The 25843-nt window shown below is 39.1% G+C and overlaps 1 protein-coding gene across 4 annotated transcripts in view; it reads right to left on the minus strand.

Moving 5' to 3' along the window:
• LOC149455266 (sodium/calcium exchanger 1) overlaps window positions 1-25843 on the minus strand; it is a 439670-nt gene that overhangs the window by 61292 nt on the left and 352535 nt on the right. For all 4 annotated transcript variants that reach the window (XM_089686501.1, XM_089686497.1, XM_089686499.1 and 1 more), the window contains one exon: window positions 16700-16830. In XM_089686501.1, coding sequence (XP_089542627.1) covers window positions 16700-16830 — 131 coding nt within the window. The remainder of the gene's footprint in view (window positions 1-16699; window positions 16831-25843) is intronic.

The raw sequence follows: 25843 nt of genomic DNA on the forward strand, positions 1-25843 counted from the left end.
ATTATATATCAAAACTCAATAAATAAAAAGTGAAATTAAAAGAAAACTCCATTGGTTGCAGACCAGTATACCAAACGTGCTAGCTGGTAGGTGCGTAGCAAGCATTTGACCTCCTGTCATTCTGATACCAGGCAGTATGGCTTTCATCACTGTGGTATCAGCAGGGGATTCCCAGAGAAAGGGTAAAAGGGCTCCTTGGTACTCCCATTGCCCAGAAGAGGGTGCCAACATAGAAAGGGGTATATCTACCAGCTACCTGATCCTCATTCACCATGCATACTAGTAGGTATAGAAATAACACTCAAAAAGGTATTCAATTATCCTCAATTTAACTTTGAAATGTAGTAGTCTTTTCCACGCAGAGTTTCCCCTTCTTTTCTTCCACATTAACATTTGAGTCTAAAAAAGGAGGGGTATCCCAGATAGTTTAAAATATGCAATGAAATCTGAGGAGTATCTTTCCTGGGGCTCCCTGTGACTGCACTGCTATTAACACCATAGTTTGCATTATACTAAACTTTGTATATGGATCATCTTGTGGTCGTTGGGAAGATTTACCCACTTACAGATAGCTGTTCATATTGATTACTCATCTGAGAGGCAAAAGTTGCTCACTGCTCATGGAACCCCTAGTAACCTTTGGAGGAACCCTAGTCAATAAAGCCTGATCTAAACAAAGTCCAGTATATGCAAAAGATGTAATCAAGCATCACATTTAATAATAGGGCAATTAAGGGGTTAGTTATTTTCAAAAATGCAAATAATCTGTGCATATAGAACAATCTTCCCAAACACTCTGACTATTGCACCACTTAACAAGGCTTTCATAGAGGAAGAGATTTCTGATCCAACACTTATTTACAGCTTCAGTGTATTTAAAGATCAGTTTCACATCTATTCACCTTGCTTTTCCATTAGGAAAACACACTCAGTATAATCAATAATATTGTCCAGAATTTCTATATAAAGCAATACAAGTTTGCACAGCAGAAAATTGTAGCTCTGCCCATCTTCTCCTTACTGCTTTTGGTAGCAGAGAGGCACAGGAAAAACTATCAAGGTTACTGTGCAATTATTTCTCAATTGATTTTTTTTATCTTCTATGACTTTAGAAAAAAAATAGGATTAGTGACTGGTCCTGTATCTGTAAAGCATCCTCCTTTGTATACTATACATAAAAGACAGCCACTAGATTGTGATATGGAGTCCACTATCACCTCAATGCAATTACAGATGTTTCCTATCTTTCTTTCTACTAGCAAAGCCAATATTCAGGAAGCATAGTAAGCTCCTTCATGATAATATCTCTAAATTATTTGTATAAGGTTGCACTACCAACCCTGTAATTTTGTTTTAGGACAGCTGCAACCTGGCTTAACCAAGGCTGCCATCCAATGCTGGTGGCTTCCACTCTTTACATCTTCTAAGCAACACTAATTCCAGGGCAGACCTGTCAGTATTCATGATACTGCAGAAGGATGCTTTACCCTGGAACTAGCACTGTCCCAATAGCTAGGGAATACCCAACACTAACTAGGAGCATTAGCTCTGGCATATAACATTCATGTTGAGAGGCTTCCTTTAAAGTTTCTTTCCAGTTGCTTCAATAAAACATTTGATGTTTACTATACTAGTAGAGGTACTATACTTACCTTCTCAGAAGTCCTTTTAATGACATGCCACCTCTTCACTTATCTCCCAAAGGTGTGGAATACCTGCTCCCCCTTTGCAAGCTCTGATTTCTCTTGATGGCTTGCAGGAGGTACCACTTTGTATGGCAGGAGAGCCAGGTATTTAATCAATCTGACCAGTTATATACTTACATCGGGAAGAGAGTGGGATGCCACATGAAAAAGCCACATATTAACAAATGGGTCACCAAAATGGTAAGCATAGAGTCTCTTCTATTAGAAGTATACTTTTACATACAAAGTTACCTTGTCCTAACAGGACCACTTTATTATGGAAAACATTATCTGTTCTTGGTGAAATAAGTAACTTAATTCAGGTGATTTTCTCAGCTGGGCATCTTATCAATAATTTTGCTATTTAGTAAGTTACAGACCACAGGTATATCATCATTATCACATTAACATGCTACAAGCCTGCAAACATGTGCTCAGAACTGGAGTTGTTCCAAGCAGACCCAGAAGTGAGCTGACATCTGAACAGTGGGTTCCCTGTTGCTGTATCACTGCTTCTTTAGGAAGTCTTGCATTTTATCACTGCCATGTATATAGAATGCACTCAAAAGTGGCTAGTCCCAGGGAACCTGCCTGATGTTCACCCTACACTGTGGGACCTCCACTCTCCCCAGCTACCCTGGATTTGTCAGGTCCCGAAGCGGCCTGCTCCACATGGAAGAGACCCCTGCAGGACGCAGCAATGGTCCACTGATGGGCTTGTTTTACTTCTCTATTTTTTGAGTTTTTACATTGTGGATTATTAAACTTCCTTTACATACTGCACTCAGAAGGCGCCTCTCCTTTTCCTTCAAAAGTGGCTATAGCCTACTGTTTACAGAGGAGTTGTCGCAGGATTGATTTCAATTGCTGTTACTGTTTCCTAATGCCATTACTAATTGCTGATTTTGCGAATTACCAAGTTTACTCTAGTTGAGCTGCATAAAACACAATTCTATGCTGCTATAGCCTAGTGAAAATATTGTTTAGTAAACTGCAATTGACCTAATCCTTTACTCATTTATGTGCATACTGCTACCTGTGACAATCTATTGGGTTAATTTACCACTAACCATTATGATGTTTGCTTTTTGATACTGAGCCTTAGTTGTTTGCAGGTTATCCATATATGTGTTCCCAGTAGTAGTGCAGTATCCATTTGCTTAACCTAGCGTGTCAATCTACCAAGAAGCTTCTGCAAGGGGTAGAGCTACACAGGCATGTGAAAGAGATTGGGTTTGTCTACAAAGAATGACACCAGTTCTCTCAGCACGGTCGTCGAGAATGGAGGAGGAACATATGCCACAACCAATATACATATGCAATCAAATGCCATCTACAGTACAATAATATATATCTGCCCTCACTATCCACAGTTGATTCAATTTCCTGATAGTCCAATAACTTATGTATTAACATACTCACTCCCCTTGAGTAGGAGGAGTGCATGAAATAATATGTATGTCCTGCCCAAGAGTAATGCATGCATTCCAAAATCTCCTTCATCATGTGCATTCCCTGCAGCCCACTAATTGCTGGCTGATATTTACGTAGAGTCATGTTGATCATGGACTGTATGAGAGGGTCTTGCAGGCCCTTAACATTCCAAGAAATTATAGGCATGTCAGCCATAAAGAGAAGGTATCCCTGGCAATAACTGGCTTGTATTGCAGTTCCTCTCCCAGCCCCACAGGCACATACTTGGAGCTGGGACATCTGCCTCAGAGGAAAAACTGATTGTTCAGCAGACCGTCACAATGGTGCCATAAGTCCAGTGAAACAACTTGAAGAACAGTCCAACCAGCTGCCAACTTGATAGACTGCGGACCTCCCAATACACACACTACTGACCCACAGAACTGAAAGAGTGCATCAAGATGTTTACAAAGATGTAGCATTCACCATGTGAAAGTTCTCAGATAGGGGATTGGTCAAATCTGTCACATAAGAGCAAAACCTTGTAACCAAAATAAAGAATTGGTATCTCTGGCTGGGGTAGCATTAGAGCATCATAGAAAATATTTAAACTTTCTCCTATGCACTCATACAGAAGAAAAAATTACTCAATGGCATCTTCTGGCTGGTGTTGTCCACCTCATTAAGGTCCAGCCAGTCCGTAGCTTCTGCAGCTGCATTAAAAAAGTGTTTGGCCTCTAGCAGAGACCCTCAGGTGGGCAGGGTAAAGCATGGCACATTGCAGTTTAAGCCTCTGGAGGTATTTCTTCACATTGGCCCTCTTGCACTGAACCTCGGTGGAGCAGTCAGGGTCAAAGAGACCTTAGCTCCATTGTGTTGTATATTAGGGCGCTCTCAAGCCAGGCACAGCACATGCTCCCAATAGTTCAGAGGGTGAGCTAGAATGGGTCTTGGGGGGTTGCCTGAAGGTAAGGCTCTGGTAGGTGTGCGATAGCTGCACTCCACAGCAAAAAGTAAGGAGAATGTCTCTTTGCCGAATAACTCTAAAAGCAGTTTCTCAACAATCAGTGGGATCTTTGCCGTCCGTTCATTCGGGCAAGCCCACAATGCGGATATTATTTTGCCTCAGCCTGTTTTTTATGTCATCTGCTTTTTCATTTGTATTATGGGCCAGGCGGACAGTAGAGCAAGCTTCTGTGATCAAAGAGGGAAGCTTAGGATTTCACCCAGCGTGGGCTGTTCTTCCCCCTGTATGAGATCCCCTTAACAGCCTGTTGTTCTGTGTCAGAGAGAGAGCTGGAGTCTGTGTCCGGACTCACTGCTTGTACAGCAGCATGTCTGAGGCAGCTACCACCTCCTTCACTGTACTGTGCTCCAGTCTGCCCCACATTTTCTGTGTGAAGTAGAGAATGTCTTTCGTGTTGTCCCTCCTTGCAGAGTGGGATGCCTTACCCGACTTGCTGGCAGGCTCCTTCAGTTTGTCTGTGCCCCAGGGTGTGGCAGAGCCACAGTGGCACCATTTTGGATTTCTTGAGTCGCCATGTCCTCCTTGTTTTCATCATCTTGCGGGCTCTGGGCGGGTATCGGGTACCAGAGGAATCCTGAGATCAGGAGGAGTCTGCTGATGCCAGTAAATTGCGTAGAATCGGCTGGCGCAAGGAGCAATGTCAGGATCAAAGTAGAAACCTTTGTGAAGCAAGTCCTCTCACACACCCAGTGTGGCCATTCCCCCTATGTGAAAGAGATGGCACAGAGCGGCACCTGCATATGACATAAAAATGAGGCACGGCCACCACATTTTTTTTATCATCATAGGCATGCATAATGGTCAATGCAGTGCACATCATGCCCGTTACCAAGCAATAGCTTGTGGCTGGACAGTCTTTCTCACCACTGCATCTAGTGACTACTGACAATACGATGATGAATGATGGAAGAGTGCTGGATTGTAGGCTGTGTCAATGGTCTCCAGGCACCATTTTCCCAGTGCCTTCATCATCATTGGACACTGAAAAAGGGGTATCTAAGAGCTGGTCCTGTCTCTATATATATACTGCAGCCGTCATGTTAAGTAAGGAGAGCCTTAGTACTCCTCTCAAGAGGCTTCAGTCATGACTCTTGGAAGGACTTATGAAAAATCAAAGTGCCTCAATGGATGGATGATAGTCTTTAGGAAAATACCTTCCAAGGCAGGCTATATTTGAATGCAGACTACCCTAGATCACATCCACATGTATTGTTGAGCCTGAAAAAAACTGGTCTAATGCATGAAAGGGACAAGTTAGGGACAATAAGGCAGGGAAGGGCTAGATGGGTTTTATCTGACTTTCTTAATCTTCTAATTCACCATGTGAGCAGCTCAGAGTGTGCAGAAATATCAGACTAAGCACTTAGAATAGAGGAGTCTGTACAACTGTGAAAGACTGAGGCTGGAGGTCAGCTTTAAATGGCTGCAGTTTGCATAGTCAGGAAAGAGTTATTTTTATGTTTGGTCACCAAGTAAGACTGATTTACTAAATAAATAGAGACAGGTCACTTAACCTGGCCATAGATGGAGCAATTTTCATCTGCAACCATGGGTGTGGTTAACTGTGTTGATGGGATATCCCTTCTGCGCAGCCATTGCGTTCTCCCAGCAGGGGGGGTGGGGAGCTATCCCAGCCAGAAGAACACAGTGACTACTGCTAGGGACTATAATAGCCTCTAGCAATAATCTTGCTTAAAATCCAACAGGCTGGTTGTAGCCAAGTTGATTGATTGATCAACTTGGGTATATTCCGCCTGCCTATACATGGTTCCAACAGTCTATGGCCAGCTTTAGCAAAGAAAATGTTCACTTAGCTTAGCAAATACGATGAAACATTTCATGTGCAAGAGAAATTTAATAAAAAAACATAATTTAAAGAAGAATTCCAAGTATGGTCAAATGTAACTATGCATATACCATACCTAAATGATTTCCAGCTTCCAGGGGTTGAGGCCATTGCTGCCAAAGGAGGGTCAACCAGTTATTAAGTCCAAAGGTTCACATACTTTTTCCTCCCTGCACTGTGAATGTTTACATGTTATGTGCAATTAAACCATGGCAACATCTAATGTTTGTGTAGTATTATGTTCAGCAGACTGTGTTCTTCTATTGTGACTTAGATGACGTTCAGAGCACATTTTATGCCCAATTCATGCAAAACTCCACGTAATCCCAAGGAGTTCACATACTTTTTCTTGCAACTGTATTTAAAAGTTAAGGCCCTTAGTCAAGCTGAATCGAGATGGATATTAGAGATGTAGACCATAGTTGCTTTTGGCCATATAAATTGTTTTATTACTGACTTTTAGTTTCCCTTCATCTTTATGTATGAAGGTTTTTTTTTCCATTATTACTTATTTAGTAGGTACATTGCTTTTGGGTATCCTTATATATTATTGGATTCCTGTCCTTTTTTCATTTTTTTATTTATATATATTAGTGATCTTATGTGTGAGGAATTGTGAGAATCCTTAAGAGGGGTTTTCCTTATGGGATTGGGATTTATTTTTACTTTTATTTAGTATTATTTATTTTTGTATTATTTATTTTTGTATTATTTATTTTTGTATTGTATTATATTTTAAAATAATTCTTTTTCTGGCCCTGATATATATTTGTCTTTTATGTATAGATACCCTTTATAAAGGATTAGGTTTTCTGTCTTTTTTCCTTTTGTGATTATTTATCTTCACCAGAGGGCCTTTTATCTCTCGTCATCTTATGTGTCTGGCAGTGCATTTCCATTTAGGGTTGTACTCATACACATGAGATATGGATATATTTTGTATATATAATTTATTCTTTATTATCCTATTGCCATGTTCTTATGTGAATTGTGATCCTTGTTGTATATACCTCTAAGTTACCTTGGTTAATATGTCACTATAAATATATCTAGTACTCACCTGCTTCCTATCCCTGATGAAGTCACATAATGGAACGCATCGGATGGAAGCGTGGTGATGTAATTTCCGGTATGGCGACGATCGCCAACATCTTTGTTTTATTATTGTCCATAGTGTTTGAGGGAGAATAGCCCCTATACTCTTGTGAGTGCATCCTTTGTTTTTTTTTATTATTTTTTAATAAATTAACTATTGCACTATGAGGGGCTCCTTTCTCTTATTACCAAATAAATCTTTCAGTAAACTTGATTTACCCTCTAATAGATATTCGTGTATAATAAAGTCCAAAACCACAAAAAACCAAAAACATCAAAAACCAAAGTCCAAAAATAAAGTCCCAAAAAATATTACTTCATAAAAAAATCTTTCTCTGTAATATCATAATTCTTCATATCTTCAAACCATCTTTGTGGTATACTTCAAACCAAATCTTCATATACCTCAAAGGAAAAAAACTCAACATGTGTATTATCTTCAAAAAGAGGGGTATATAAAACGTGCCACACGTGTTTCATGCAAACAAAAATTGACGTGCCACCACAACCGTGAAGAGAAATCCCTCAGCCTTAGGAATCAATCCACTGCATACCAATAGAGGAAGTGCATAGTTACCCTCAGAATAGTCTCAAGGGTCTGAGTACTTATTTCCAACCTTTTGTATTCCTTCAGCCTTTCCAGCCACTTCCCACAGACCTCATAAACAGACCAGGGATCAGTATGTGTCATAAAAACTCATAGCACTTTATTGTAGCAACTTACAATCAAATAAGATGACATCAGCTTCCACACCAAAACGATTTGTCCACAATCCTGCCTCTCCTCACAAGTGTGTAGGTATCCACACCATCCTACTCCCGAGGGGGAACAGATCACCTATGGTAGGTTTCCAATACCTCAAAACCCCATGAGGATTCCAGGAAGGCACAGCCGCATGTACCAGGATCAAAGATGGCCGCCACCGCACTTCCGGAAGAGCGTCACTACGTCACCACGTCACGTGCCCCGGATGCGTTTCGTCACATCCGAACTTTGTCAACAGGGATCCCTGTTGACAAAGTCCGGATGTGACGAAACGCGTTCGGGGCACGTGACGTGGTGACGTAGTGACGCTCTTCCGGAAGTGCGGTGACGGCCATCTTTGATCCTGGTACATGCGGCTGTGCCTTCCTGGAATCCTCATGGGGTTTTGAGGTATTGGAAACCTACCATAGGCGATCTGTTCCCCCTCGGGAGTGGGATGGTGTGGATACCTACACACTTGTGAGGAGAGGCAGGATTGTGGACAAATCGTTTTGGTGTGGAAGCTGATGTCATCTTATTTGATTGTAAGTTGCTACAATAAAGTGCTATGAGTTTTTATGACACATACTGATCCCTGGTCTGTTTATGAGGTCTGTGGGAAGTGGCTGGAAAGGCTGAAGGAATACAAAAGGTTGGAAATAAGTACTCAGACCCTTGAGACTATTCTGAGGGTAACTATGCACTTCCTCTATTGGTATGCAGTGGATTGATTCCTAAGGCTGAGGGATTTCTCTTCACGGTTGTGGTGGCACGTCAATTTTTGTTTGCATGAAACACGTGTGGTACGTTTTATATACCCCTCTTTTTGAAGATAATACACATGTTGAGTTTTTTTCCTTTGAGGTATATGAAGATTTGGTTTGAAGTATACCACAAAGATGGTTTGAAGATATGAAGAATTATGATATTACAGATAAAGATTTTTTTATGAAGTAATATTTTTTGGGACTTTATTTTTGGACTTTGGTTTTTGATGTTTTTGGTTTTTTGTGGTTTTGGACTTTATTATACACGAATATCTATTAGAGGGTAAATCAAGTTTACTGAAAGATTTATTTGGTGATATTTGTACTTCAGGGGAAGGATTGTGAAAGTGACTTGGTGGGGTATTCTACTTTAAAAAGGATAGTGCTATACGTAGAATATTCCTTTCTCTTATTTTACCCATACATGATATCCTGTTGGTTCCAGTGAGGTGGAGTTTTAAGTGACCAGGACACACAGAGGAAAGAGGATTTGGAGTGTTGCCTTATTTGACCTATGTGATGTGGGTCAATCAATGGAGGTGAGCGTGCATGCCTGGTGGTGGTGCATATCAAAAGTAAATATTAAAGGAGAAGATTCACGGAATTACACGTCTAGATTCACTTTGTTATGGACTGTCACTTTATATGAACTTTTTTGCGGTCATTTTCACAGTATTTATATGAACATTTATTTTTTATTTTTATTTGTCTTGTATATTACATGTTTATTATCATAAATTATCACATTTAGTGCTTTTTTATGCCCCATGTTAGGGGGCCAGTTTGGTTTTCATTATACACTATTTTGTCTGTATTATCTGTGTGTCACTATACATATTTTTTTGTCTTTTAATAGGACAATATTTATTGATGGTCTGATTTGTTATTACTCACGGACAGAGTTGGATATATATATATAAATTTTTTTGTTGCTGTTTATATAATTTTTCTGCGCAGTTAAGTAAGGCTTAGTAGATTTTTAGCGCAGCACTATTTATTTATATATTTTTCTATAGTGGTGGAACACGCTCTGGTTCCTTCTTCTTTCTAGTTTAGTTTAGATTTTCACTCGTTTGGCAGCGCATGAGATCCTTTATATTATCAATGTGTTATTTTTAACAATGCAGTAAAACTCAAGATTTTATTTTTTATATTCCTCTAACTGGATAAATAGACAAAGATTTGCTGGTTCAGTTAAAATGAATTCCAAAGCCCACCTTTTATCTGCGTAAAGAGAAAATTTTCAGCAGGCTGGTATTTTTTTTTATTCAACTAATTTATGTTGTTCACTAGACCTCATTTGTGTACATTGTAAACCAAATGCAAAATAAGCATACCAGACGCTTACGTTTTTTGGTATAATCCTAAACAATTTATAGCATTATCTACCATCTACATTCTGTGGACTAAGTACAACTTCTGGTTATGTATTTGTAAAGCTCCCCATGTTTAGCTTGAAAAAAATGGAAGCTGTACTGAATACACCTAAAACTGAGAACACCATTTTTTATTAACTAGTGCATTGTCTACAGTGTACCGCAGCCTATAAATACTGGGAGGTTGAACAAAGCATCAATAAAGAGTCTGCAGAAGATAACCTTGACTCCTCTGAGGAAATGGCTAGCATTATTCTTTGTGGCAACATGTTGCATGGAGCAATGATAAAACATATGTGTCCTAGAATTGCACTCAAGGGTAAAAAAAAAATTAAATTAAATTGGTTCTGTAAGGAACTCAAGCATTTTAAACTTTTTGATCAAATTAAATTTTTCAGTATCTTCTCAAAAATGAATCGAATTTAAAGCATTATTAAAAGTTGAACTGCAGGAAGGTAATTAACAAAAACACAATTCAATCATGTTACCTATATATTAAAAATTTTAAAAATACCTATTACAAATCCCCTACTTTGGCATTATGTTAGCAAATCTATCTCCTGCAATACATAGCTCAGGGGATAGATGGGGAAGAGACGAGATGACCACTGTATCCTAATAAGACACTATTGCACTGTGTCTCCTTAACACAGAAAGAGAGACTGATAATGTCATCAGTGTATTGTTTTTCTTTCATTTCCCAATCACCTCCTTCAGTTGGACATTGGGCTGCCTTTTAGGTCTATCAGATAGGCAGCTCAATGACCAACTAAATGAGCTTGCATGGCAGGTTGGCAACTCCACTCCTAATTGTGTGGCAGTGGCTTAGGGTGATTAGCCTGCAACAGAAAGAGCTGTTCATGACAGGATCCTTGGGAAAGAGATTTTACAATTAATTAATTAATTATGTGCTTAAGAAAAATATACCCATTGGGGCATGATCCCAAGTATATATACTGTATGTTGAAATGCGTTTTTGTTATAAAACATTTGAAAAATATTTTTTAATAATTTTTAAATATTATTTTTTAATAAATAATTTTTTATTTAATCTACATTTTTGGAAAGCAATTACAAATATATGTAAAAATAGATGTTGAAATTACTTTTTTATATGTTAATAAAAAATCTGAAGGATATATTTAAGAAATATATATTTGGAAAAATATTTTTCATATATTTTGTAATATATAAAAAACACACTTCAACAAGCAGGATATATATATATATATATATATATATATATTGAATACAGCCAAAATTGTAGCATTTCAAATATATGTCAGTATATTTGGGAAGAATATTTTTAAAATATATTTCAAATTAATTTTTCTTCCATGCGGGTTATAAGACCCTTTATTGTAAAAGAATAAAAAAATCAATGCATCCAATGTACTCCCCTGGGGAAAGGGCACCACTCAAGTATAAGGACTAGATTGCAGTCGTTCGCTTTTGTGAGCACATTGGATTTTTTATTCCTTTAAAATAAAGGGTCCTATGTTTAGGCTGGTGCCCCCTCTTTCTTTGTTTTTGTTTCATCCCTGGTTTTCTCTTCACTGGGAAGTAGTGCTATTAATGTACAATACCATTTATAGTATAACATTTACAAAAATATTTAGCTGAAAGGCAATGCAGACAATGCAGTTGCAAAGGGACTCAGAGCTGTTTGGCTACAAAGTGATTTATGCAGATAGCAATAGCATTTGGCAAAATCACATAGATAAAATAAATATGGAATCTCCTTTGCAATGGAGATAGGAAAGCTTGTTGGCTTCTTAGTGGTTTAGATATGGAACCCCATCACACACAGGTTTCGCACAGGTGTAAAAATTTTAACATATCTTTAAAGTATTATTGAATTTTTGCTGTGTAACTGAAAGGTCAAAGAGCATGCTGTACTGTGTCAAGTATATCTGGCCCATATACATGTTGTAGCACTGGAATAGAGCCGAAAGGCAGTGAATTTGAATAATATGGATGCTAAGCGCTGATGGAATCTACTTGGTAAAGCTCACTGGACCTGATTAGTTAGTTCTTTGATAACGGGGGGCCTCAAAGGGAAACCCTGGGTAGAATGTTAAGGGGAAGAAAGCAATGGTGTCACCACACACACCACTAGTCTTTACAGTCCAAAATGAAGGTCCTTTAATTTATAAATAGGAAGGTATTGAATAAGAGAGCCAGAACATCATGTATGTCAAAGCAATCCCTCTTTATTAGGGTTTTAAGTGGCAGATGTGTATAGAAGTTTGTGTTCATTAAAAGATGAATCTTCTGTTTTCTTTGCATCAACAGGAATTACCATCTCATTGTGTAAGGTGACTACACTTACTGTATATTCTGTCATCTGGTTTATAACATAAATCATTTTTTTAGAACTCTAAAGACTAGCAGCCACTTAAAATGGAACTGCGCTGCATCACAAACCAAAAATGCTACAAAACTAATTTTAATATTCAAAACAAACTGCTCCATCCATCTCTCCATGCTTTATTTTGCTGAGAAATCATTTTGAAAAACACCTCCTGGCATTTCTGGCAGTGGCCATCTTGAGTAAGGGCAGATGATGTAGCACTTATTTCCTGGAATACATCTGTCCTTAGCTCAGGCATTGGCTGAGCTGAGAACCCTCCCTCCCCTCCTGATGACTCCTGGGATGTATGACATAATTTGCCTAGGCCTGGAAACCAGGAAGTAAATAAGGAATGTTAAAAAAAGTAAATAAACAAGTAAATATGATACACTTTCCTGTCTATTTACTAATGCAGGCATAAGGATTCAAAATAGTCCATGCTGATTGAGAGAGTGAAGTTCCGCTTTAAGCGAGATCTTATTTTTTTTTACTTATTTTATAGTATTTAAAATTTGTTGGGAAAAATTGTTTACCAATATGACCTCTTAAAGTGGTTGTAAACCTCAGGCATGAAACATGAACAAAGCATGTGTGTGCATAGTGTGTGTGCATAGCTAAATCCAGAGCACTAAGCGTCATTTCTGTCTGCTGCCTTGTTCCTCTGCTATAAGCATGAGTCACATCTGACAAATTGTCCTGACACCAAGAGAAAAATGGTGACAGGGGAGGGACCTCCAGTAGATTGACAGCCTTAGCTCTATTCCTGTGTGCTGTGTGAAGGGGGTGTGCCCATTCCCCAGAGCTCTCTGCCCCCTGATTTTCAGACCTGAGAGATCCTGTGTAAATTCTGTATTTTAAATGGATGTAGGGGAAAGATGGCTGTAGATAAACAGGTACAACCTATGTGGGAGGATTTGTTTCATCTCTATATCACCTGATGCCAGTCACTTCACTGGCTATATGTGAGGGTTTACAACCACTTTAAGTATCATAATCGATGTCCTCTAGATACATTTGGAGAATCACAGTGAAATAAATGAGTGTGACTACTGTGATGTCAACTAGGGATCACATTCAGGACGTAAGGATGCATAAGGGGGGATCCTTCTGGTACCACACTGAGAGCATTCAGAACTCATTCAGCCTGAAAAACCCTTCCACAGAGGGTCAAATCATTGACACAAGACCAGATGATCTGATGGACAAAGATTGATTTACATGGGAATGATGAATGCAAAATAAAGCTTTGTCTCAGTCCCTCAGCTTATCATAAAATATTTGTGTGCAGTTTCAGTAATCCTCTTAAAAAAAAATCTGTCACTGAACAATTTGAGTTCAAGCTAAAAATGGATCAGTATTACATTAGTACTAGTTTTGTAAAATTACATGAGCAAAAAGTACAGCAAAATGACAAAAGGTTCCTGCAGTCTATGAACGTATGAGAGGAACCTTCATTCACAAATAACCCATTTTTCATTTTATCTTTTCCCATGTCAGCAGATTTTTATCTCAATAAACTCAGAGTTTGCCAGGACCCAGGAGATAGTCATTCAATCTTCTGATTGGAAAAGTTGACAGATGCACATAATATAAATCTCCCAAAACAGAAAGGTTCAAGTGATTTTCTTTACAGTCATTTGCTCTGATTACACTGCAAAAGCCTGGCAGTCATTAGCCATTAATGTGAAGGAGTGCTATTCCAAATCTAAAGCTGGCCATACACTAGTAGAATTTCAATAGAAATTTTTAATTTCTTCAATTTTCTAATTGATAGCGGGGGAAATTTTCTGATCATTTGAAGAAACAGGATGGAATTTTTATCTAAAACAAATGAATTTCTAAAAGTGAATATGGTTTTTGTTGAAGTCCATTCACTTCAAAATAGAATGTTAAAAGCAAACATTTTCTGAAGCAATTTCAAAAGATATTCATCAAGTCATTGAAAGTACTGATTAGAATTTTCAAAAGTCTGCTAGTGTATGGCCAGCTAAACAGCACCTATTACAGACAGTACATATAAGAGCATGAACTTTGGCAACAGACCAGCTCCAGCTGAACTAAATAGTGCCTTCTTTTGTGCAATTGATATACACTAATAAGCTATAACATTATGACCACCCACCATAACCTGTTGAGGTATGGACTCCACTAGATCTCAGAAGCTTTTCTGTGGTGTCTGACACCAAACCATCAGTAACAGATCCTTAAGTCCCCTAAGTTGCGTAGTGGGGCCTGGCCTCCATAGATTGTACTTGTTTTTCCAGTACATCCCACAGATGCTGGATGGGGTTGAGATCTGGACAATTTGGAGGCTCACTCAACATCTCAAATTCATTGCTGTGTTCCTCAAACCATTCTTGAATTCATCAGACCAGACCACCTTTTTCCATTTCTCTGTGGTCCAATTCTGATACTCATGTACCATGTACTTGTAGATGCTTGTGGATGTGGGCATGGGTCAGCATGGGCACCCTGACTAGTCTGCGGCAATGCAGCCCCATACACAACAAACTGTGATGCATTTCTGTGTGCTGATACCTTTCTATCAGAACCAGCATTGTTTTCAGCAATTGGTTGCTCTTCTATTGGATTGGCCTACACGGGCAAGCCTTCATTCCCCACGTGCATCAAAGAGCCTTGGCCACCCATGACACTGGTTCACCAGTTTTCCCTCCTTGGACCACTTTTGGTAGGTCCTAACCACTGTAGACTTGGAACATCCCACAAGAACTGTAGTTTTGGAGTTGCCCCTACCGAGTTGTTCGGCCATTACAATTTGGCCCTTGTCAAAGTTACGCAAATCCTTATGCTTTAGCATTTTTTTCTGTTTTTAACACATCAACTTCAGGGACAACATGTTAACTTGCTCCCTAATATAATCCACCCAATGTCAGATGCCAGTGTAACAAGATAATGTTATTTACATTACCTGCCAGTGGTCACAATGATATGGCTGATCGGTGTGAGGCTAATGTAACAAACTGATGTAATGTATTTGGCTGACTTTTAATTTTTGATGCCAGGGCCGTTTTTACATTTTTTGCACACATTTAAAAAATAATTTTAGGCCTGAAGATTGTACAAAACCCCCAAAAAATTTTCTGAAAGCAGAAACCCTAGAGAATAAAGTAGTGGTAGGTCCAATTTTTTATGTTACACAATATTATCGCAAAGGTTTAGGAAAACGCAAAATTTCAGTTAAAAAATACATTAAAGTTAATTTTATGGCAAACAAACACAATAAATTCACCACATTTTGGTAAAATAGAGAAAATGAGGCTGCACCGAGTAAATACATATCCAACTTGTCAATCTTTAAATTTTAAGCCATTAGTTTAACACTACGCAGGAGCTATGGTTTTACAATTATTGCTCTCACACCAGCGAGCACAGCGATATGTAACATATGTATCACAGTTGACAATATTGTGCATAGACACCCCTGGTGACTGCATTTTCGTTCGTGTGTGTATCTGGGTGCTTCAAAATGTTTTCTGGGGAGACTTTAAGTGTTGGACTGTAACTTTAATTCTTTACAATTCATTTTTTTTTTTACTTCACTTTTTTTTTCATCACATAGAAGACAAAATGTCTCCATGTAATGATTTGTTGGTGACAGGTTCTCTTTAATGAGACATCTGGGGTCTAAAAGACTCCAAACTTAAACCTCTTTGCTGCAGAAGTGTACTTTAGGATTTGAGAGGAGGTTTAATAGTTTCAGACCTAATTCTAAACTGCTACACTGTTATGATTCATAGTGCAAACCACGGTAGTAGATTTTGCCACCCTTTTTAAAGAGTCGCCAAATGTTAAGCATATGTCCCTTATCTGCCTGTGCTGAAGCCGTTGCACATGGCAAAACGTGTAACAACAGCGATTCCAGCCAAGAAAGTTCCAAAAGACCAGGGGTTCTAGATTCTGACTTTGCCTTAGAAGGAAGGGCTTGGCACCAGCTTCCAATGCCTCCACATAGAACTGGACCTGCAGTCCAAATGAAAATCTTAGGAGTACGTATGACAGCTTACATTTAGAAGTCACTCATCAAGCCACATGTATTCAGGTGTGGCTCCTCAGTCATTTGCATGAACACTAAGTTCACCCAGAATTCTTGTCTTTGGGGGATGCTGGTAATGTTTGACTTCTTACAACTTGCGGAGACAATAACAATGTTTTTCTTTGCGGGCTTTACCAAGACATGAAAAGGAATTGTGCTTAGTCTCACCACTTGATGGGCCTAATAGTCAGTGCAAGGGTTCAAACCTCTGTCTGCTACAGATCCCCGAGGGGCGCATGAAGCTGGGAAATGCTTCCATGTCAGCATGCATACAAAACTGATTTAAATATCAACATAAATTATGTAAATGGTGCACAAATACAATGCATGGGATATACCTTGAACTCATATGATTCTTCAATAATTATTTCAAGTTTAACGTGCTCTCCTAAAACAGGGCGGCCCATTTCAGCTATACGTTTCTCCTCTTCCTCTTTACTTGTAAGAGGCTGCTTCTCCTCATTTTGCTCTGCAAAAAAAAAAGAAAAAACACAGATTGACATAATTAAATAAAGCCTAATAACACCCGAAAAAACTCTACAACAATTAAGAATGAGTGGTGTAGTCTACTATTCATCCTATTTTTGTTATTGCTACACTTCCAACCAGAAAAAACTGAACTCCAGGCAAACACTTGTAATACTTTTTTGGGAGCTGTTTTACCTACCAACAGATTTGATTTTTGTCCATCTAGTCCAGAGATATACACAGCTCAGTTAGGTTGGTGACCTGACTTTTCTTTATGCAGTTAAAGCTGAACTCCAGGAATTATTTGTATTGCATACTTACATTTATCCACCTTGGCACAATATAACTATATATATCTCATAACTGATGGGCTTCTGGGAATATGGAAACCACTGTAGTAGGAGGCACTACTATAGTGATAGTTGTGATCTTCTGGGTCCTGCGTGGGTTCTATGGCAATACAATACATTCTCTGATTGGACAATGTGGTGATTGTGATGTCTCCTCTCCATCTCATCCAATTAGAGATTATCTTGTGTTCACTGAACAAAATTACAAGGAGTTCTATGAATGGTAAAATTAAGATCCCTTGAGAATGTCTGTCTGGATGAAAGTAGTGTGGACAGAGTCTCAGTGCTGACGTCACGCAGCTGTATGACTCCGAGTCGTCAGCAGCTCCCTAAGTTTTCTTTTGGCTCCTTGGTGAGCTCTACCTGTTGCAGTTGGAATTGGCTTTGCTGCTGTATAAGAGGAGTGATTTCAGAGTGGAAGTGCATATACCTGGGGAGGATTTGTGCCTGAGAAACATGCTGGGTCTGCTGTACTTATCACAGCTCATGGGCTGACCATAAGTGGAGACCCGGAGGTGGTTTATATCTTTAGACACAAGTGCATGTGACTCTTTTTTATTAGTAAAGAGTCCATACACTCTGATAAGAGTCTTCTTACACTTAAGGTGGTGGTACACTCAAAAGTGTTATTGGTGTCTGGAGCAACAACCGATTTAAAGAAAACAAGATTCTTCATGGTTTCGCTCATCATTTGGCACTGTTTTCACATGTTTGGGACTATCACTTTTACTACCTTTGTGTTGGCACGAGTTAGAGCTGACTACTGCTTCATTTCAAACTTCCCCAACAGTCCATCAGGTAAAAGATAGCATACTTACATTAGGCCACACTGGACCAATGTAAGTATGCAATGCAGATAATTCCTGGTGTTCAGCTTCATACAATACACCTAGGTCCCTTTGTGATTGGCTCTGAGGAAGAGGCACATCCTCGAAACGCATCAGCCAACAGCCACCTAGAGGTCTATAGTCCCCCACCAGACATCCTTCAGGGTGATTGGACCACACTGCATTTCTTGTGACATGTCCTTCATTTGATTTTATTCCTTTGTGAGAATTTTACTTTCTATTAATAAATCTAATTTTTAAAGGAAAAGCACTAGGCCCGTGTGCCCTCTTTTTGTTTCTTCATATACACCTAGGTCTCTTCCCTGGCTGTGATTGGACAGTAAGGACCAGAAGCAGATGTATAAATAATTTTCACTGTACTCCTGTCAGCGTGTTCCTTGTCAGCACAGGAACATGCAGCACACCTGACTGGCCCCTGATTCTTGCCCTTTTCTCCCAGTGTAGTGCTGCTGTGCAACAGATGACGAGGCACAAAGCAGATCAAATTCTGGTATGTATTCAAGCTGCTTTTAAAAATACATTTAGTAATTTTTAATCAATAAATAACACCATTAATTAGTGTTTTTTTATTTTTAATCTGCCTGGAGGCCATCTTTAAAATATCAAACATCAACAACACATTACATTGCTGTTCACTTGAGATCTATCAGGTCAAATTAATTTTTTGCGTACAACAATGACTGAGCACAGGAGCAAGTGCTGTGTAAAAGAGACAATAAGAAAACCGCTATGGTATTCAAGATACAATACACATTGTAATGAAATATTAATACTCTTAATAATGTTCAATTTCACACATCAATTTATATATATTACAGAGTATGCCCTCAGGAGTTTGTTCATGAAACAACATTTTTCTGCATCATAACTGCATAATTTACTCCCTAACCTAAGACTACTAGAGATTACTATTAGAATGAAAGTGAGTATTATATTCAGTCTGTGATCACTTTAACTCACCCAAACTGCAGGCAGATATGCACTGCAGACAACTGGAAGATCGTGTATGTATGTCAGGTACCACGCAGAGCTCCCTGGGAGCCCTAAAAGTTACTAGCATGCAAATAGTAATAATAAGAAACCGGGCTTGACTTTTCCCTGTCCCAGAAATCACTATTACTCTGTGAGGTTGTCTATCAAAAACATGGAATAATGGTAAACCATGGCAAGCAAGACGAATGAAGCCACATACAACTTCAGGAAATTAAGGCACTATTTGCCTATTGGCATTCTCTGAGAGCTCCCATGAGCCACACAAGAGATCTGACCATTAAACATGTTCCGTTTAAGAAATATTCTGACAGCTACACTTTTCCCTATCCAACTCTTACTTGTGGTTTTATCAGGAAACCCTAGGCTGCAAGTCACCTACCAAGCCAAGCCAATAGCCTTTTCAACTCAATCATTGTGGTGGTGGCCTGAGGGTGTCTACTGGGGATTATGATGGCTTACAGGCAGGGGCGGACTGACAACTCATGGGGCCCCTGGGCAATAGGGGATTATGGGGCCCCTGTGTCCTTGCCCAAACTCAAAAAAACCTATGAAAAAGGTACCAGGGGCATCTCATGGGGTCCCCTACTGACCCTGGGCCCTCGGGCAGTGCCCGAGTTTCCAAATGGTCAGTCCGCCCCTGCTTACAGGCATCACAACTGCCACCTGATTCAGTGAAATTAGGTTACAGGTAGTAGGCTTACATTTCAGATAAACAATCTGTAAATATTTTTTGCTCCCTTGGTGGACAGTGAATCACAAAAGCAGGGGAGAAACCTGCATGTTATGCTCCACAGCATTGCCGCTATTATCATTAAAGTAAAAGTAAAACTAGCAGTGTATTAAAGCTTTATGTATATACAGGTACAATATCTTTACCATTTGGTCATGGCTGAGAGTTTAGACAGATTATGATACTTTGAATATGTCTTAACTATAACTACATATATCATATGAAGTCATTTTCTCTATTTCATTTATTTCACTTTATTTTATGTATAAAAAATTAATACAAAAATAATTATAATTCTATATTACTGAGTACTGTTATGCTACTGAATATTTAGTGCACCTTACATTACAGCAATGGCCTTACAGAGAATCTCATAACAGTATCTGTAGAAGAACACTTCTGTGACCCCAATGAATAGCAATATCTATATAGGGGTCCAAGGTACAACATATATAATGCTGAGTCTGAACAATGCATTAAATATTCAGGCATCTAAATTATTGGTTACAGGATATTTTCCCCAAGAAACTGGGAGTTATATATTTAGCATAGTAATGGGGTGGCCTTCATGTTTAATGCAAAAGCTAACGACTGACGTCTGTCTCTGAATACAATTACAATCTAACGTATCTGGGACACTGGAATACATCTCTCTGATGCTTGCATGTTTGGGGCCTAATTATAAGGAAGTGGTGTACTGAAATTGTAATTTCCTTATATGCTATTTGGCAGCCTGTACAGTGGACTTCTTTTTATGTAAAGTACAATTGGCTGAACCCTTCTGACTAATCACATGGCTAAAGAAGGTAGACACTCCCACTCGGCACTCAGGATGGAGGTAAAAAGCGACTGGATGAATCCATTTCAACAGAACAGTAGGAGTCTACAATGAACTTTGCAAGGTAAATAACTGACCTGTAGAGATTTTTTCTCAGTAAAAATGCAGTTATAATTTAAGTAATACCTTACCAACCTATCAGCGACTGCTGCCCCTCTCTGCCAATCCCTTCACTGGCTTCCACGAACCCAACGTATAAAATTCAAAATACTAACCACAGCTTACAAAGCCATCCACAACACTGCCCCTAGCTACATCACCGACCGCATCCACAGATATTGGCCAAATTACCCACTCCACTCCTCCCAAGATATCTTCCTCTCTAGCTCCCTCATCACCTCCTCCCACGCTCACCTCCAGGACTTCTCCAGAGCCTCTCCCATCCTCTGGAACTCCCTACCACAGCATGTCCGGTCAGCCCCCACCCTGTCTGCCTTTAGGCGATCTTTGAAAACTCACTTCTTCAGGGAAGCCTACCCCACCTCCACCTACGAACTGTACTTGAATCACCTTCAGCAGATCATCCCCCACAGTTATCACCTTTTGTATCATCTCCCCCTTGCTTTAGATTGTAAGCTCCACGAGCAGGGCCCTCACATTCCTTCTGTACTGAAATGTATTGTAATTGTACTTTCTCCCTTATATTGTAAAGCGCTGCGCAAACTGGTGGCGCTATATAAATCCTGTATAATAATAAAAATAATACTTGCTAATTACTAGGAAATTTCACTATTTACTTCCACTGCAAATCACATGTGTGATTTAGCAATAAAGCATAATAGTATGAATAAGTCTATTAACAGAAGAATCTTTTATTGGTTCAAAAATGAGGCTTATGCATTTAGAAGTGTCCCGTTTAAGGCTGTGTGCCTCCATGTTTCCAATGTAGAACTAGAGCTTAGGTATGATTTGCTGAACTCTTCAGCATTACATCACAATACTATAACTGACCTCAAATTCTGATACTTCCTTGATATAAGAATTTGGTGGCCCTAAATGGAACCCATACTAAGAGAAATATGCCATTGCAAAACTTCTTCTGAAAATGCTAATTGCCTGTCTGTCATTGGCCTCTTTATTTTAAGAGTCACTGCCCCAAGACAACCGTACACATAGCAAATTCACAGCAAAGTCAGGCCCCTTGATCTGAATACATTTTCTGGGTATTTAAATAGAAAGTATTGAAGACTTTGAATCAGCATATTAGCCAAACAATCCACATTTTCATAAGGAAATTTCAGCAAGCAACGACAGCTATATTAGTCATGTAATGCAGCCTTTCTCAACCAGGGTGCCCAGGGACCCTGGGGTGTCTTGAGGTTTCTTCAGGGGTGCCTTGGCAAAATATCTAAAAATTGCCCAAAACTTGTATACAAGCCAGCGGGTGGAGCAAGCCTTTTAGTTACACAAAGTCACAGGTTTTCATTGTGCACTATTACAACATTGTAGCCACTGGCATCCTGCCAACCAATGACATCATCAGTTGATAAGGAGGATGTCAGCTACCTGCACAGCATTCTAGTTTGACCCTCCCCTGTCCCTCTTCATCAGTGCTGGGGTCACATTATCTCAGTAATGGAGAAAACTGAGGAAGAAAAGAAACACTCAGTACCAGTGTGCAAAAGTGTATTAGAATAGTGTTTTACATTTTTGAATGGGGTGCCCTTCTAAAATTACGGACAGTCTTGAGGCACCCCTTTTTAGAATGAGCTTTAAAACATGCCCCCACTGATCTTTGTAGCTGCAAGCACAAAGAAGCAATTTATCCTCACAATTTAGAAGAGAAGAATGGGAGTAGTTTGGTCTTTACTCTCCTGTGTACCTGCTCTGTGTTCACATTAGAGAATAGAAGTTTACCAGGTTGCCAACTCTCTGGGGGGGGGGCAGAACAAGCTGAGCAGCTGATATAACTGAATGTACTTTCTGGTATCAAATTTGAGTATGAATTATTCCAGAGTACCTACACCTACAGAGGTTGGAGAGGGCTTGTTTTAAAGCTCATTTACTGCTTGCTAAGAATATGTAAATATCTGAATCTCCATAGTCTGGTCACAGTTCTTAATTACCAATATAAGAAACAAGGTTTAAATGCACCTATATTAAAGATAAAAAAACAGGTCAATGCCCCACTGTCATACCCTCCTTATTTCAGCATATTGTTTATGGCAAAATGTCAGATTTATAGTACTGTAATCCATGATGAACAACAACTGAGATTATATTTCTTTTAGATATTGCCTTTTTAAAATAGCACCATTTCTTTTAACTAATACTTTGAATGATATACTTTGCTATGAGATTACTTCACTTTATTAAGGTTCTAAGAGTAGCTGCTGTACAGATGAACTGCACGTTACCTCCAAACTATGGCAAGAGTGGAAGCTTAGAAGTGTTAAGTACACAGCAGGAAGCTGATTAAACTGACCTCTATACTTGAACTGCATTTCATTAGGGTAATGTAGCTGTGATTTGGGTGGATTGCAACTGGAACATATTACCTATAAAGGAAAAAGCTTTACCATTTAAAGCATTAACTGCGTCTCAAGCCATTTTAAGCTACTGTTCATAGGGGAGCAGAGTTACCTTCGGGTTAAGGCTTTTTTTCAGCCTACGTGTGCAGTGTAACTAGGGCCTATAACTGGAATGCATTATGAAACTCTCAGTGGGAAAGCCTTGCCTTATTATCTTGCTTATAGCATTATTATAATTTATCCCAGTAGAAGAGAAGTTTTAAAACTGTTCAATTATAATGTACTAGCACAGTGCAGCCACTTATTAATTCAGCACATGGAAATAAGAGGTTATTGCACAGAACTGTGAGACTTCTATTGCTAAACTTCATTTATGAAGGAGGGAAAGTAAATGTCCTGTGATGCTTGTAACTTGTTTCAGCATCATTCTGCCTTTTTTATGTGTTTCACAAAGTGGAATAAAGATGAAATAGAACTACATTAAACCTGGGGCAGTTTTTGACCTATATAGCTTCCCTGCATCCTTGCCTATTTTAGGTGTACGCCCTTGTCTACAATGGTGGCTGTGGAGATCACAAAAATGAAAAAGACAATGTACTTTTTTGTACTTTGCTGTCTATATAGTCCTGCATGGTAGGTACAATGACTGGAGCTATTTCTTGTACAGTTCCATACAACTACATATTTATTTCTGCTACAAACTTCTCACTACAGACAAGAAACCTATTTTAAATGATATTCAAAAAGCATGTCAGGTGGGCACCATGTACCACATCTAGTCTTGGGGCTCAGAATGAGTTTTAATGAGTCCTTCATAGTTCTCCTGCACTCTGTTATTATATCATATTTGTTATATGAAATGTATATTGTACTCTCTCTTTGGATTTCATTTTGGCTCTCTGGAATGACATCTGTTATTTTTCTAGCTGCCAATGTAGTGTATGGTGTTAAATCAGCTAGGAGGAGATTTTCTTCTCTCGACAAAAACATTCTATGGAAAAGCTCATCTCATCTTCTAAGCTACAAATCCAAATTGTATGACGTATGGTCCCTACCAGAGAGTGGACAAAATGATCTGACTGCCAAGGAAGGATCAATGAATGGCAAGTAAAGATATACATAAAGCCAAAATTATACTTTCTACAAATCCTCTTTTTACCATCTGCACAGTAAGAATACATAAAATATTACAGGTCCTGTTTTTTGAGATGTGTCATGCTAAAAGAACTTTCTCTGGTTTGCTAGATATTTTCATACGACCCATAAAAATAAATGATGACTATTCCATTCACTTCCAGGTTCACATCTGTCACTCCACACAATAATAAAACTCATTCAGTTTTAAGGCCAGTATAGAAGTGATATTTTTTGCAACCAAGAAGAAGTTAAGATTGTAAATGGAAGAACATAAGTGATTTCAGAGGGACCATTTACATACACAGATGCAGCCCTTATAAAACTGTTTAGATGATCCCAGCTGCCTGAGAGGCATGGCTGGTAACACAAGGGAGTCCTAGGTCTGTGGTTGTCAGATTAAGTCTACAACTACCTAATTTGCCTCGTAATGCATACTTTTGTGGTCTGGAAACAGAGAAGCCTTTCAGCAAAACATACATAGCAAGTAAGGACAAGTAATTAGGATCTCTCAGGCAGTCATCAACTCCTGCTGCTGTCAGTTAAATTCTGTGAGGATGGAGTGGGGGCAGGGCAGAGCTGCACTGTGCTTGTCTATGGATGCCCACAGTCCTACTTGGGGGTGTGCTGATAGCACATGGCTTACTATGGGGGCATTCTTAAGAAGAAAGAGGGAACAGTGCAAGCAGGGGACCACCAAAGAGGAGGTAAGATAAGTTAATATCAATGCACAGAGCAGGTAGGTAAAACCTTTTTTATCTTAATTTTTCTTAAAAAAGCTTCCTTTAGAATTGCTTTACTGCAAGAGGTAAATTTGAATTGTTATCAGCTTCTTTCAGTGCTTGTCTAGAAGGGAGAAGCAGCACGTGTGCTGCATTGCTCATGTGCTAACAAGGAGCATGCTAATAGGAGGAGAAAGCAAAGTGAAATTAGCTAATTAATCTGCTGCTTTTCCTTTCACTGTTCAGTCATAGGATTGGAGAAAGACAAAACCTATAAGTGCCTCAATTAATTTGCATGCTCTGCCAGACAGGGCTATGCTGTGTGGTAGAGCCAAATAAATCCTAAGAAAGGATGGGTAAAAGTACAAATCCTTTGGCTGGTAAAACAGCACCCTTATAAATTTCATCTCTGTATTTTGCTGTTTGCCTGGAAAAAAAAAATATTTTCAAATGTGTATTCCTAAAGTGGTTCTAAACCTTAAATGAAAAATGAACAAAGCACATCTCTCTATAGTGTGTACTAGCCTCAAAAAACCTTAGTGAAATTTCTGTTTGCCTTTTCCTTCCTGTGCTGTCTGCTTGAGTCACTTCTGACAGCTAATGCCAACTCCAAGCCAACCCGGGAGATGGCCCTGCCCCCTCTCCAGCACACAAGAGGTGATTGAAAACCTCAGCACTGTGTAGAGGGTGTGTGTGTGTGTCTATTCTCTTCATGCAGGTCTCAGATTTCACACCGCTATCCTCTATGGGATTTGTAGTGTGCATAGAGCAGTGCACATGACCACAGCTAACGTGCATTGCTCATTCCAAACATATGGAATTGAGAACATTACAAGGTGCAGAAAAATAGATTACAGGGCCATTAAGTAGTGGATGTGTATGGATTATTTTTGGAGAACAGGGACATCATTTAATGTCATGGTAAGCT

Source organism: Staurois parvus, unplaced genomic scaffold, assembly GCF_062004578.1.
Source record: "Staurois parvus isolate SC_StPar_1 unplaced genomic scaffold, SC_StPar_1.0 ptg000401l, whole genome shotgun sequence".
Classification (NCBI taxonomy): domain Eukaryota; kingdom Metazoa; phylum Chordata; class Amphibia; order Anura; family Ranidae; genus Staurois; species Staurois parvus.